The 14,316-nt window shown below is 28.8% G+C and overlaps 1 protein-coding gene across 1 annotated transcript; it reads left to right on the forward strand.

Moving 5' to 3' along the window:
- The first annotated feature begins 7,335 nt into the window (after positions 1–7,335).
- On the forward strand, positions 7,336–8,187 carry LOC110627527. The gene has a single exon (XM_021773878.2). It carries the CDS (start codon positions 7,336–7,338, stop codon positions 8,185–8,187), a length of 852 nt encoding a protein of 283 aa, XP_021629570.2.
- The last annotated feature ends 6,129 nt before the right edge of the window (positions 8,188–14,316 follow it).

Below are 14,316 nucleotides of genomic sequence, written 5' to 3' on the forward strand. Positions count from 1 at the left end.
AAACAGGCATAAGCATACATTGGGCATAAAACCCACATAAACCCTATCATGCATATCTACCCATACTCAACCATCAAAACCTCTTAAAACTCACTTAAAACTTCATGAAACGTAAAGGAAAGCATAGATCCACACTTACCTCTTGAAGATCGAGGGGTGGTGCGATCCCTAACTCGGAGATATGGAGGATCCAAGCTACAAAGATCTCCAAGCTTCAAAACTCCGATCTAAGCTTTAAAACTCTTCAAAACAACCATAAAACTTATAAAAACTTTGGAAGATGAAGGAAAAGACAAGAAATCAACCAAGGGAGGCATGAACACACCTGAGCTCGAGAATGGGGAGAAAACTCGCCTATTTTCGGGCTGAGGGCCTTTATAGGTGGCCTGGTCAAAGACCTTCGGCAGCCTAACGTGCCCCCTAAACTCATGCATGTTCGGCGGCCGAACTTAAGGTTCGGCGGCCGAACCTTGGCTCATTCAAACAAAGCTTTCGGAGGCCAAAAGCACTCCCGAAACCTTCCATGTTCGGCGGCCGAACTTCACTTTTGGCGGCCGAACCTGGCAAATGCCTCCTTGGTCTTTTCTTTTCAAAACTCAATTCTTTTTCCATTTAAAACCATAAAATCAGTAAAAATATTTTAAAAAACACATTTTACCCCTCTAGAAGCCTCTGACATCTTCAGAATCCCAGATTCTAACGGAGATTCCGCCGGAAGGTAGGGATTCCGATGCCGGAATCTAGCCGGATATTACAATTTTATTATATTATTTTTAAACAAATTACATTTTAAAAATTATTTTTTATTAATTTAATATATTTTCTATAAAATTTTTAATTTACAAAAATAATAACCCTCTACATAAATAGTATAAAATTTAAACTTTTCATAAAATTTAATTTTTTAACTAAATAAATTTAATTCATTGTAAATCAGGCAATAGAAATTCTTGTTATCTTTTTAGTATAGCACTACTGTATAAATAGATTAAGATATCTATAAGACATTGATGGTAAATTAATTTTGATATTTTGACAACTAGATAAAATACAACGAACTTCTAACACTTTTTTGTGTTATAGAATAACGTATATTTATTTTTATAATTTTTTTTTATATTATAAAATATAGAGATAAATATGATATTTTTTTAATAATATGACAGTAATGTGATCGTCTGCTTGATATGGAATATCACTAGTCAATAAAAGGGAATACTGCGATCATAGACGTAATGGAGACCTGCTGATCTGTGCTTGATAACGATAACTCTGTGTCGAAACTTGCCCTTTTAAAGAAAAAGTGAGTCTTCTAGTGAAGACCTGGGTGCTAAAGTGTCAGGATCTTCTATTTTTCGTGCTAGTCCGCATTTCTCATTTGCAAGATACTTGCCACGTAGCTTTGTTCTATAATAACAACGGCTTACTCTGAACAAATATTATGTAACATCAAATATTCAGTAATTTTATCATCAGTATTTCAAATGGACAAATGATTAATAATTTATTTTAGCTACTAATTTTTTAATAATTTGACCAATAAATTTTATCATTTTTTAGTCATATTATTATTTATTTTCTTTTTTTAAACTATAATAATATATAAATTAACTATTATAATCTCATCTTATTTTATTTTATTTTTAAAAAATTTTTCAAAATATTTGTAGGATTTAATAAAGTTTAATATATTTAAAATGGATATAATTAAAAAATTAATAAAAAATTTATATTTTTTAATATGTAAAAAATAAAATAATAAAAATTATGAAACAAATGCAATATAAACTAAAAGGAATAAATTGAAAGGGCCCATTTTTTATTTTGATACTTATAAACACTAAACTTATAAGTTGAACCTTATGTAATATCATTTTAATCAGTAAATAATTTTAATAATAAACATATAAGTTTCTCCTTATTAATTATTTAAAATTTTAAATGGTTTTACATTTTAAATAACTACTTAAAAAGGAGTAATAAGCCACACACTGTCCAATTCACACTTGATTTTAGAGTGGAATTCAGATAAAACATTTTTTTCGAAAGCATTTATTATAATAATAAATTTATTACTTCAAGTCATTGTGTTGGTAATAATATATTAAGACTTCAAAGTTTAACAATCTTATTTTAAAATGTAAAAAAAAACTTCATAAATTAATTGATCTATTATTTAACTTATTCAGCTAATTTGATTTAATGAAAATTTAAAATTAGTTATTTTCAATGGGTAATTATAAGTAATTAGAAATTTAAAAATAAAAATTAATAGAATCGACTTGTTAATATTTTAAAGAAATTATTATTTTATTTCTTTTTATTGAAAATATCCATTTCTTGCGTACAGATGTATTTTTCTATTTTAAGAATGTTTGTTTAAGGAGGAAAAAAAAATGTATCACATGTGATGGCAGCTCACCATCAAATGGGCCCTACGAGCTATCCTCACGTCGCGCGTGGCTCCTGCGTGCTCTAACCATGCTGATTACAGAGCCCAGATTTGAGTGACCATTTTTAATTTGGATAAATGCTTAATTTTAGACTCTATTTATTATAGATTTATAGTTATTTAATTACTCTATTTTTAATTTTTTATTTAAATTAATAAAAAATTTAATTGAAGCATAATTTTTTAAAAAAAGCATGAAATTGGACTTTTAATTCTAAATTTTAAAAATTTTATTTAAAATTTATTATTATAAAATAAAATTAAAATTAAATAATTTAAGAGGATCGGGATGAGATGATATGATCATTCTATAATGAAATATTTTAAATTTGAATATATAACACTTTTAAAATTTGGGAAAAAATGTTTTATCTTTACAATAGATCTGTCGAATGCAAAACTCCTAGTAAGTTAGTAAATAGATGCAGATTTTTAGAATACTTTGCATGGGAGTTGGAGGTTGGGTTAAGCTTGGAGGAGTCTCTAGAGCACTTTGCTTTAACTTTAAAGTCCTAGAGTCAATCCATCTTTGATAATATTACAAAAAGGGAAGAACCGAGTATTAACTAGAATTGATGGAGTGCAAAAAGCTTTAGAGCATAAACAAATTCCTTATCTTCAAGAAATAGATATGTAGTTGAAGAATGAGTATGAACATATGATATGTGAGAGTGAGATTTTGTGGAAGATACTCTTAAGTTGATCAGTGTTCTTATGGAATAAAGAGATGACCATATTCTTTAGGCCCTCTAGAGGTATAAGACAGCGTGATCTCCTACCTCCCTTTGTCTTTAACAAATAACGATTTGCTTTGGATGAAGGCATTGATAGAGCAAATGAGTAATACTTTGAGGGTCTGCTTGCGTTTTGCTATTGCTTTACGTTAGAAGGTTAGTGTGAGTAAGACTCTTATTTTTTTCTCTAAGAATGTTAACAACTAGGAAACTAGGGTTTTAAAAGAATAGACAACCTAGGAATATAGCTGGAAGCACCCCTTATCCATTGGAGGCTCAATGCTAATACCTATACTTATTAAATTCTCGATTGAAGTGCAAGTTTCCGATTACACGGCTCTTATTAATTACCTCCAAGACTCAATATCAAAGGATGAAGCAATGTCCTTTTGTACCTCTATATTAAAGAGGATGGTAGTCAAAATTGAGAAAAATTCTCTCATTTGCTTCGATGGCATTTGTGCTTATAAGCTATTAAACCTCCTTATAGTTTAAAAGTGTAGAATTTAGTGTATTGGGATCTTTCAAGTAATGGGTTGTTTACTATTAAGTTTGCATATGCTGCATTAGCTAATAGCTTGTGGGGTTTGGAAAATAGTGAATGGAAGTTTGCTTGGAGTTGAGCTGGCACTAAGAGTATTTATACCTTTTTCTAATTAGTGTAGTACGAGAAGTTGATAGCAGCGGATGGGTTGCCTCATTAAATGTAAATATCATATCTGTCATTGGTAACGCAGTTTGAATGATATTTAATTATTTTAAATTTTTATAATTAAAATATATAAAATTTAATTTAGAATTAATTATAATAAAATTTAGTTAAAACATTTAAGGAAAAATTTATTAATTATTATAATTTATTTTCATGTTAATTATTCAATTTAATTTTAATTAGAGTATAAGATTAACATTTATAAGATAATTAAATTTTAACAGTTGATGGGCAAATAAGACAACTCTAAAAATTAAAATATTAAATAAAAATTAGGAATTAAAATATATTTATAAAGAAGCAATAAGTCAAGAAACATGACCTAGGAAGCACTTCAACACTTTGACTTGATTTTGATTAATGAAATAATAAACAAAGACATGGTTTTGTGGGCACCAATTTCCAAGAAGTCAAGCTTTTAGGTGGCTGTTAGTGCTCTCAAAATTCTAAAAAAAAATAAAAAAATACAAAGGTAAAACCAGGAAGAGAATGTAGGGATGTTTGATTCTATGAGTCTACATAAATCTACCAATACAAAAGTATGATTAAGAGAGAGAAATGTAAATAATAAGATAGGCTTTAAAAATTTGTAAAAGTAATTATTTTTTTTAGTAGAAATAAGAGTAAAATTAAAAAAAAATAATTAATATTCTTTAATTCTCTCATGGTTACAGATAATTTTGGATAAATTAACTTCTCAATGGTGACAAATAAAAATGGACAAAAGGAGAGAGAATTATTGAAATTAGAGCAATTAAGATAAAAGGCAATTCAGTCAAATTAAATAATGTATTATTATAATTTAGGTAATTTAATTGATTTTTTTAATTACTATACAAAAATTTTAAACAATAAATAAAAATGATGAAAAAAATTATTAAATCAAAATATACATATTTATATAATAATATTAATTAAATGTCATTGATATTGCAGTCGTTTTTAGAGTTATAAGACTTGCAGTCGTCATTGGAGTTATAAAATTTTAAATTTAAATTTCATTTTAGCGTTCATAATAAAAAAAAATAAAAATTTAAATCTTATTATGAAATTCTAATATAATTACTTCTTTTTTCTTTATAGGTCATAGTTTTTTTTTTTATGTGGATATTACAATTTTTATGAGATTAGAATGATTAATTTATGCTATAAATTTCATCTGTAATATTGTTTAAAAAAAGTATTTCCATCATTTCATAATTTTTATATACTTTATTCAAAATTTTTTAAATATTTTTTATTAATTTTATATTTATATCATTTTAAATATATTAAATTTTATTAAATATTAAAAAAATTTTAAAATATTTTTTAAAAAATAAAAAAAATTAAATAAATATATAATATCTAATTTATATATTATTATAAAGTGGAGATGGATGAGTGCCTTGCTATCATGTCCCGTTTACGTGGCTCTCGCCTACAGGAACATATAACTGAGTTTTTACGAGCTAAAGCCCGCTTCTTTCACCTCCTAAATCTCCGTGAGATCTTCTGGAAGCAGCGGGTCAAGCAATTTTGGCTTAAGGAGGGTGATGCTAATACTCGTTTTTTCCACCAGTCTGCCAGTGCTCGAAAAAGGAAAAACACGATTGTCAAACTGCTGAATGATTCAAATGTATGGCGGGACAGGAATTCGGGGTTGGAGGGTGTGATGACTGATTACTTTATGACTCTTTTTACTTCCCACAGTTGTAATTCTGAACATGTTACGCAGTGTGTCCCGACGTTGGTATCACAGGATCATAATGCTTCTCTCTTAGCGCCATACAGTTATGATGAGGTAAGGTATGATGAGGTAAGGTCTGCAGCCTTTTCCATGAAAATTGATAAATCCCCTGGGCTAGATGGTTTCAATCCTGATTTTTTCCAGCAGTATTGGGATATTATAGGAGATGATGTATCTAGTTTTTGCATTGAGTGTCTGCATTCCGGGTCTATTCCTCTGAAGCTGAATGAGACGGCTTTAGTTTTGATTCCAAAGAAGTTTGTGCCTGAGCGAATGAGCGACTTGCGTCCTATAGCCCTCTGCAATGTGGTCTATAAGATCATCACTAAGATGATAGTTAATCGGCTTAAGTCCCTTCTGCCCACCATCATCTCGGAGAGTCAGAGTACTTTTATTGCTGGTCGAAGTATTCAGGATAATATAATCTTAGCTTTTGAGGCCTTGCATGGTTTTAAAGTGCATCAAAGGAAAAAATAGTTTTCTGGGGCCCTCAAAATGGATATCAGCAAGGCCTATGATAGACTTAAGTGGGGTTTCATTCGGGATATGCTTCTTCGGCTGGGTTTTGCGCAACAATGGGTTGCTTTGCTGTTCTCTTGTATCTCCACTGTTCGTTATTGGATCCTGCATGATAGCAAGGAGTTAGGCCCTATTGTTCCTACAAGGGGATTGAGGCAAGGAGACCCCTTATCGCCGTACTTGTTTATTCTTTGTGCTGAGGGGCTTTCCCGTCTCCTGCAAAATTGTATAAGCAGTGGAAGCCTTCATGGGTATAGGGTTTCTCGGGGTGGCCCGCAGATTTCTCATCTTTTTTTCGTAGATGATAGCTTGATCTTCTTCCGAGCAAGTGTTCAGGAGGCTTTGGAACTCAAGCGTATCCTTCGCATGTATGAATATGCATCTGGACAGGTGATAAACCTTCAGAAATCATCTATCTCCTTTAGTAGGTACACTCCTGTGGCTCTTCGGGACTCTGTATGCTCAGTACTTCAGGTTGAGGAGAAACCAGATTTTGGAAATTATTTAGGACTTCCTTCTCATGTTGGGAATAATAAGAGGGAAGTGTTCAGTTTTGTTAAGGATAGATTGTGGAAAAGGCTGAATTCTTGGAAGCATCGGGCACTGTCTCAAGCAGGTAAGGAGGTTCTCTTGAAAACAGTCCTCCAAGCTTTGCCAAACTATGTGATGAGCTTATTTTTACTTCCTCGGACTCTTTGTGATGAACTGCAACGCATGATGACTAGATATTGGTGGAGTAAGGGGGCGGATCAAAATCGGGGTATTCATTGGCTGGGTTGGCACAGAATGGCAAAGCACAAATCTGATGGCGGGCTAGGTTTCAAAATTCTTCATAAGTTTAACTTGGCCATGCTTGGGAAGCAGGGCTGGCACATTATCAACAGGCCTCAGTCTTTAGTGGCTCGTGTCCTTAAGGCCCGCTATTTTTCGACCCAATCTTTCTTTGAAGCTCCTTTGGGAAGTAACCCTAGTTTTTTGTGGCGCAGCATATGGGAAACTCGGGGTCTGATTCGAGCTGGGGCTTACTGGAGGATTGGGAATGGTCAGTCAGTTTTAGTCTGGGGGCAACCCTGGTTGAGGAGAGCTGCCTGAGTCCCTGGTTTCCACAACCCCTCCTTTGAATTGTGCTAGAGTTGTTGTTTCAGATCTCATAATTAACTACAGATGGAACGAGAGTTTAATTGCACAGATGTTCAACGAAAGAGATAGAAGTTGTATTTTGAACATCCCTCTTAGTCTTTCATCGTGTTCTGATACATGGTGCTGGAAATTCGAGTCCAAAGGTCACTATTCGGTTAAGAGTGCATATAGGTTCCTAGTTGATGGCTTTCAACATAGGGAAGGGAGCGAGATATGGAAAAGGTTCTGGAAAGCTAAAGTTCCCCCAAAAGTGCTCAATTTCTGCTGGCGGGCTCTAGTTAATGTTGTCCCTTGCCTCTCGTTACTTCAGTCCAAGAGAGTCCCAGTTGATCCTTCATGCCCGTTGTGTCATGTAGCCCCTGAGAATGTCTTGCATATTTTGATTCAGTGCCCTTTTGCCCGCAGCTGCTGGTTAAGCTCGCCGTTGGGTTGGATTGCGCCTTCTGCATCTTCTTTAAATGAGTGGTTTTCTTTAGCCTTCTCTTCTGCTTCTGTGGAAAATGCCTCCCTTATGCTAATGATCTTATGGGCTTTGTGGCAAAATAGGAACAATGTTGTATGGAAGGGTCAGGGTCAGACTGCGAGTGGTGTGTTCTTCATGGCTCTGAATTTTTTGCAGCAATGGAAAGTAGCCCGGGTCGTGTCCTCAGTAAGCACCATTGTCGACCCGGCTCGCCCGATCTGGTCTCCTCCGCCGTACGGTTGGATCAAGGCGAACATTGACGCCTCTTTAAGCTTGCAACGAGGTTCGGTAGGTTTCGGTTGTGTAATCCGGAAGGATGATGGGAGTTTTGTGGCTGCTAGAGCAGGCTCTTTTTATAGGCAGATGGATGCAAAGTGTGCTGAAGCTATAGCATTCCGGGAAGCATTGAGCTGGATTAAAGAGTGTGGATGTGATTGAGTTCTTTTCGAATTGGATGCTCAGGTACTTGTGATGTCAGTTAATTGTGTTTTGTTAGATGATTTATCGTCTTTTGGCCTTTTGGTTCAAGATTGTAAACTGCTTCTATCTAGTTATGAGAAAGCAAAGTGTGTTTTTGTTCATAGATCTGCGAATGATGTCGCTCATGTTCTAACAACATCGACTCATTCTGAGTCAGGTCAAGGAGTTTGGATTGATATCCCTCCTCCTCATATTGTTTCTTTGTTCTCTTTGAATTAATGAAGTTTTCTTGTTATTTTAAAAAAATAAATAAATAATAATTTTAAAACAAATAAAAAAAGATGGATAAAAATTATAGAATAAAAAGAATAATATTATAATTAAAATGCACCGATTTATCATTTGAAAGTTAAAAAATCATTTTCCATTTAAAATAAATCATTAAAAATTTAATTAAATACTTATATAATTATATATAATTTTCTCAATTTTAAATAGGGAAAATGATAGGAGACATGTACAAAATTGTTGATTATGGAACAAATTGCATATACTAATCATGATCATTTTTGTATATGCAAACTCCTTTTTATTCAGTTATATTATGAAATAAAATAAATAAAAATTATGAAATATAAAATAAAAATTTAAAGTAATGAAACAACGAGATATGTGATTTTTAATATTATGAAATAAATATTTAATTACTAAATTTTATTGCACATTCTGGTGGATGGATCAACATCAAAGAAAAAGGGGAAATGGAAAATTGAATGCATGGTAGGCCCAATGGGCCCAGTTGGTGTCAGGAAAACATCTGTCATGGGGTCTATTGTTGCTATCAATGGCAAGAGAGCAACTGCAAGTTGCCTCTCACTTGTCATCAATTGACCCAAAATCAACACCTTTTTCTGTTTTTTTTTTTCTTTTTTCTTTTTATTATTATTATTATTATTTTTAGGAAAAATTACTTTTTAGTCTCTGAGATTTAACATAATTAACACTTTTGTCCCTCTATTTTAGCGACCCAACACTTAAGTCTCTCACGTTCTTTTCTGTCCAAATTCGTAGTCCTTCTGTCCAAATTCGTAGTCCTTCCGTCCAAAATAGTCGTTTGGGACACGTGAATTGACAAAATTAACCCTCTTCTTCTTTTTTTTCCTACCCTTTCTGCAACTTCTTCTTCTTTTTCTTCTTCTTCTTCCTACTCTTTCTGCAGCTTCTTCTTCTTCTTTCTTCTTCTTCTTACTCTTTCTACAGCTTTTTCTTCTTCTTTTTCTTCTGGAATTTCATATTGAAAGAAGGGTATTTTTGGAAAAAATTATCACATCTCACCTTTAACTCTTTGACTAAACGGTTTAAATGGACGGAAGGACTACGAATTTGGACGGAATAAAAAGTGAGGGACTTAAGTGTTGGGTCGCCAAAATAGAAAGACAGAAGTGTTAATTACGTTAAACTTCAGGGACTAAAAAGTAATTTTCCCTTATTTTTAAAATGGTACTCTTAAAAGAGGGAAGTACTGAAAACTCTGCAAAAAACAAGAGCCTCCATTTAACAGCAAGGGAAAAAAAGAGAAGAAGAATTGTCGTTCTTAGGGATTGGCATTCCACCATAGCCATTGAATGATTAAATTTCAAATTTGTATTATAAAAATGTTTAAATTTTTAATTTAATTTAATAAATAAAATTATCATTATTAGATTAATATTGGTGCATAGATGAATTAATTATTTAGGAGAAGTTGAAATTAATCTCGATTTAATAAATAATTAATTCAATTTACTTTTAAATGAGCTGAATTTAAATTATTAATCACATAACCTAAAAGTAATTTACTCTTATTATTTCAATCCTTAATTTAAAATATAAAATCTCTATTTTGAATAAAATTCTAAATCTGACTAATTTTAACTTAGGAATTTTAAAGTTTAAATTGGAGAATTCTCTATTTTGAATGAATATCTAAATTTAATTAATTATAAATTAAAAATTAATACAATAAAAATTAAATATTTTTAAAGATATATGATTAACTAGATGATAATAATTTTTCATTTTGAATGAATCTAATTAGTTTTAAATTAGAAATTTTAAAGTTTAAATTAAAATTTAAGATAATAAAATTGAAATAGTTTTTAAGATATATGGTTAATTAGATAATAAGAATTAAAGATTTAAATAATAAGAGTTAAGTGATTTTTGGTATGTGATTAATTAAAATTAAAGAATTAGCTATATATTTAATTAAATATTTAAAAAGATAAATAAATAACACGTGAGATTTGTATTAATTTAAATTTTATTAAAATTATTTTAAAAAATTAACTATAATTATAAAAAAATAAAAAATTTAAATATAATATTTAAATACTACAAATGACACTGATAATTTTTTTTACACTTGTATCTAAATTGAGGAACTATGTTCCATCTAAGTGACATGTCTGAGTGGCAAATATATGGCGTACAGTTCTCATAAAACAATAATTAAAAAGTCTATAGTAATAAAAAAATTTAAAACTAACAGCTCTTTTTACGATCTAATTCTAAATTTTTAGTTTTGGCACGACAAGCAGGTGAATCCAAAACTGAAATTGAATTTGGAGGAACTGTTCCATTTCTTACTTGGTATTCTAAGTAGCTATTATTATTATTATTATTATTATTATTATTATTATTATTATTATTATTATTATTATTATTATTATTGAGTTTGTTGAATTAAACTAATACTGAAAAAAATAAAGTAAAATAAATAATAAAGTAAAAAAGATTCAAATATGAGAAAAACTTTAGTCGAAGAATTAGATCCACTTCAAGGGATTGATCATTGACATAAAGATTCCTTTATTTGATTCAATAAATTAATTATAGAGGTAGAAGACGTTTTTCACCATCATATCCCTCCTTAAATATAGATTAACTAAAAAACGTTCTCTAATCAATCACTAATCAACAAGTTGCTAAGAAACATCCTTGGACTTTTGGCATCTAACAACTATCAATTGCATTAAGAAATAGAGAGACATAATTCTAGTTACCCAAACGTATAGTTATATTGCTAGATCATGCAATTTTCTTAATTTTTATACCAAGAGTTACTTATGTTTGAATAATTCAAGCAATTACGGATTTAAAACTATCCAAACTAACAAATTATTACTTTGCAATCAAGAATCAATGGGTTCTATTGATCTAAACAACAATCCAACAATGGAATTAAGTATGAAATTGCATCAATATTGATAAACAAAATATAAACAATATATGTTTAGATTTCCCAATCCATAAACAACTTGAAGTTTCACCTAATTTTCAACTAGAAAAAAAGGTTTCAACCACTCATAGTTGAAACAAAACACACAAAAAATAAAAGAAAGAGAAGGGGAAAGAAGAACCAATTGGTGGCTTTGGAGAGGCGTGCAGCTTGCAATCTGAAGGTGGAGAAGAGTAGCGTGTGGCTTGCTTATGATGCTTTTATAGCGGAAAGTGTTGCCCTAGGTTTTCTTGGGATGGCTTTTAAATTTTGAATTTTGAATTTTAAAGTTTAAATTTTGAATTCTTATAAGGCAAGTATATTTTTTGTGATTTTGTTTCCTAAATAAGCTGAATTGAGTGATGATGTGTCTTCACATTTTTAATAGGGGAAAGATTTCTTGAAGGTTCGAAATTTGAATTTCAAACTATTCTACTGTTTGTATTTTTCTTATTTATCTTTACTTCAGCTGCAACTTAGTTTGGATAAACAATTTGAGCAGACCATACTTGTTCTCTTTTATTCTGTTTTAGGCAGTTTTAAGAGCATTTTCACCAAATTACTTTTTTATACCATTTTTTGCAAAATAAGATCAAAACTAGGCAGAAAATGTATAAATTAATATTAATAACAACATGATAAATGGGTCTAAATTTAGTTTCATCAAATACTCAAATTAAAAATATTTACTATACATTATGGAAGTATCATAATATTTATTAAAAAATAAATTACACGTAAAGAATATAACTTCATTAATAACCAAATTAAAATTTGAAATTGTTTTAATACAAATTGAAATTGAAAAATAATAATAGCGAAATAATTATTTACTTTTGGAGAATTTGGTATACATAAATGCCACTAAAACAAAATATGTGCCACTAAAACAAAACCTATAATGGATTTCTTGAAATTTAAATCTCTTTTAGATCCCTTTATTTTATAAAAAATATTTCTATATTTTATAATATTTACGAGACTTAAAAAATTAATTAATTAAAAATATAAAAACATTTTTTTATAAAAATTAAGTTATTTCTAAGAAAAAAAATTTTAAAAACGTTTTTAAAATACGAAGCCATTTATAATTTTTTGGATTTTAAGAATACCATTTGCACTATTAAATTTCTACGTATAAATTTATTAACATTTTTTTTTATTTTTTTAATATTGTAACTAAACAATAGAAAGTAAAATATTAATAAATTTGTATATAATAAAATTAATTAGATTCTTAAGGTGCAGTATTTAAAAAGGATTATTATTATTAAATAATTTAAAGTATAATAATAAATTAATGATAATAATTTAAAAATCATTATATTTATTTTTACTATTATAATATAAAATAAGATTTTATTTATCTCTTTCTAATAAATAATAATTTGTACTAAAATTATAACAATTTTTAATATAAAATATATTATTATATATAATAAAATTTAAAATTTTTACAATAATTTTAAATGATTGTCAAATTATTACTCAACACAATATTAATATAATAAATTTATATCGTTATCAGGTAAATATTAAAATATAATAGTGTTATTTTCTAAAATTTTTTTAATGCTTTGAGAATTATAGAAATTTTCTATGGCGTTTAATCAAATTTTGAATTTAATTGTGGATTTTCAATTATTATCCGATGTATTAGATTTTTTTTTTTTAAATGGGATTGAGGACTGAAAAAGTAGAATCTGAGATATTTCAAATTTATTCAAATTCACTTACCATTAGATTAAATATGTGAATGCGTATTAAATTAATTTTAACTTCTAACGTATTATAGTTATTGTTATAGATATTTTTTATTAAAAAATTATTAGATTAAGTATTTATATCAACAAATTTTTTCAAAGCAAATCAATTTTTTTTTATAATTATTAGAAAAAATAGATATTTAATCAATGTGATATAAAAATTTATTAATTAATTTCAAGTGAGACTTTTTCATCTAACTATTAATAAATGCTGATCTAATATTTATAAATTAATTAAAAATAATTTTTAATCGAAATAAATTATATTTTAATTCTTAAGATTTTATAAAATATAATTTAGTTCAAATAGTTATAAATTTAGTTATAAATTTTTTTTATAATAAAATAATACTTTAATTATATACATTCTTATATTCTTATAAATTAATTATAAATTAATTAGGGAGTAAATGAACTTAGCCAGAACTGAATTTTAAAAAATTTAAACTTGATTTGTTAAAATTTTGTTGAGTTTGAATCGTATTCGAGTTTTATTCATTTTGAATTCGAGCCGAGTATTAATAAATTCAAATTTGGCTTATTTAATAAACGAGTTTAGACTAGTCGAGTTTTTATCGAATTTAGTCTCGAATAATTCATGAATAGTTCAATTTATCTACATGTATAATGAGTTTTAGTTTAAAACTAATAAGTTTAAAATTAAAATAATTTTAGTTAAATAAATATATTTATAAATTAGCTCGTAAACTTATAAAAATGAGTTTTTAAATCTTAATGATCCAAATATATGCAAGTTTAAGAGTGTACCTAAACTATATAGAGCTGAATTTTAGAAAATTTAGTTTTGGCTCATTGAAGTATATGTAGAGTTTAAATTTATTTATCTTATGATAATAATCTCAGCCTATTTAATGAGACTGTTTACGAGCTTATTTGCGAGCCTGCTCATGAATTCAGAAACGAGTCGAGCTCACGAGTCTTAACGAGCCGAATACTTTAAAGTTCAAACTTGACTCGTTTATCAAACGAGACTAAAAATTAAACTCAAACTTGATTCGTTTAGAAATCGAGTTGAACTCGATCGAGTTTTTATCGAATCGAATTTCGAATAGCTCACGGACGATTTGATTCATTTACACCCCTAAAATTAATCCCTAAATA

This window comes from Manihot esculenta, chromosome 12 (genome assembly GCF_001659605.2).
Source record: "Manihot esculenta cultivar AM560-2 chromosome 12, M.esculenta_v8, whole genome shotgun sequence".
NCBI lineage: Eukaryota > Viridiplantae > Streptophyta > Magnoliopsida > Malpighiales > Euphorbiaceae > Manihot > Manihot esculenta.

Coding starts and splice junctions, on each gene's coding strand:
- LOC110627527 (XM_021773878.2), top strand. CDS start 7,336: ATGTTCAACGAAAGAGATAGAAGTTGTATTTTGAACATCCCTCTTAGT.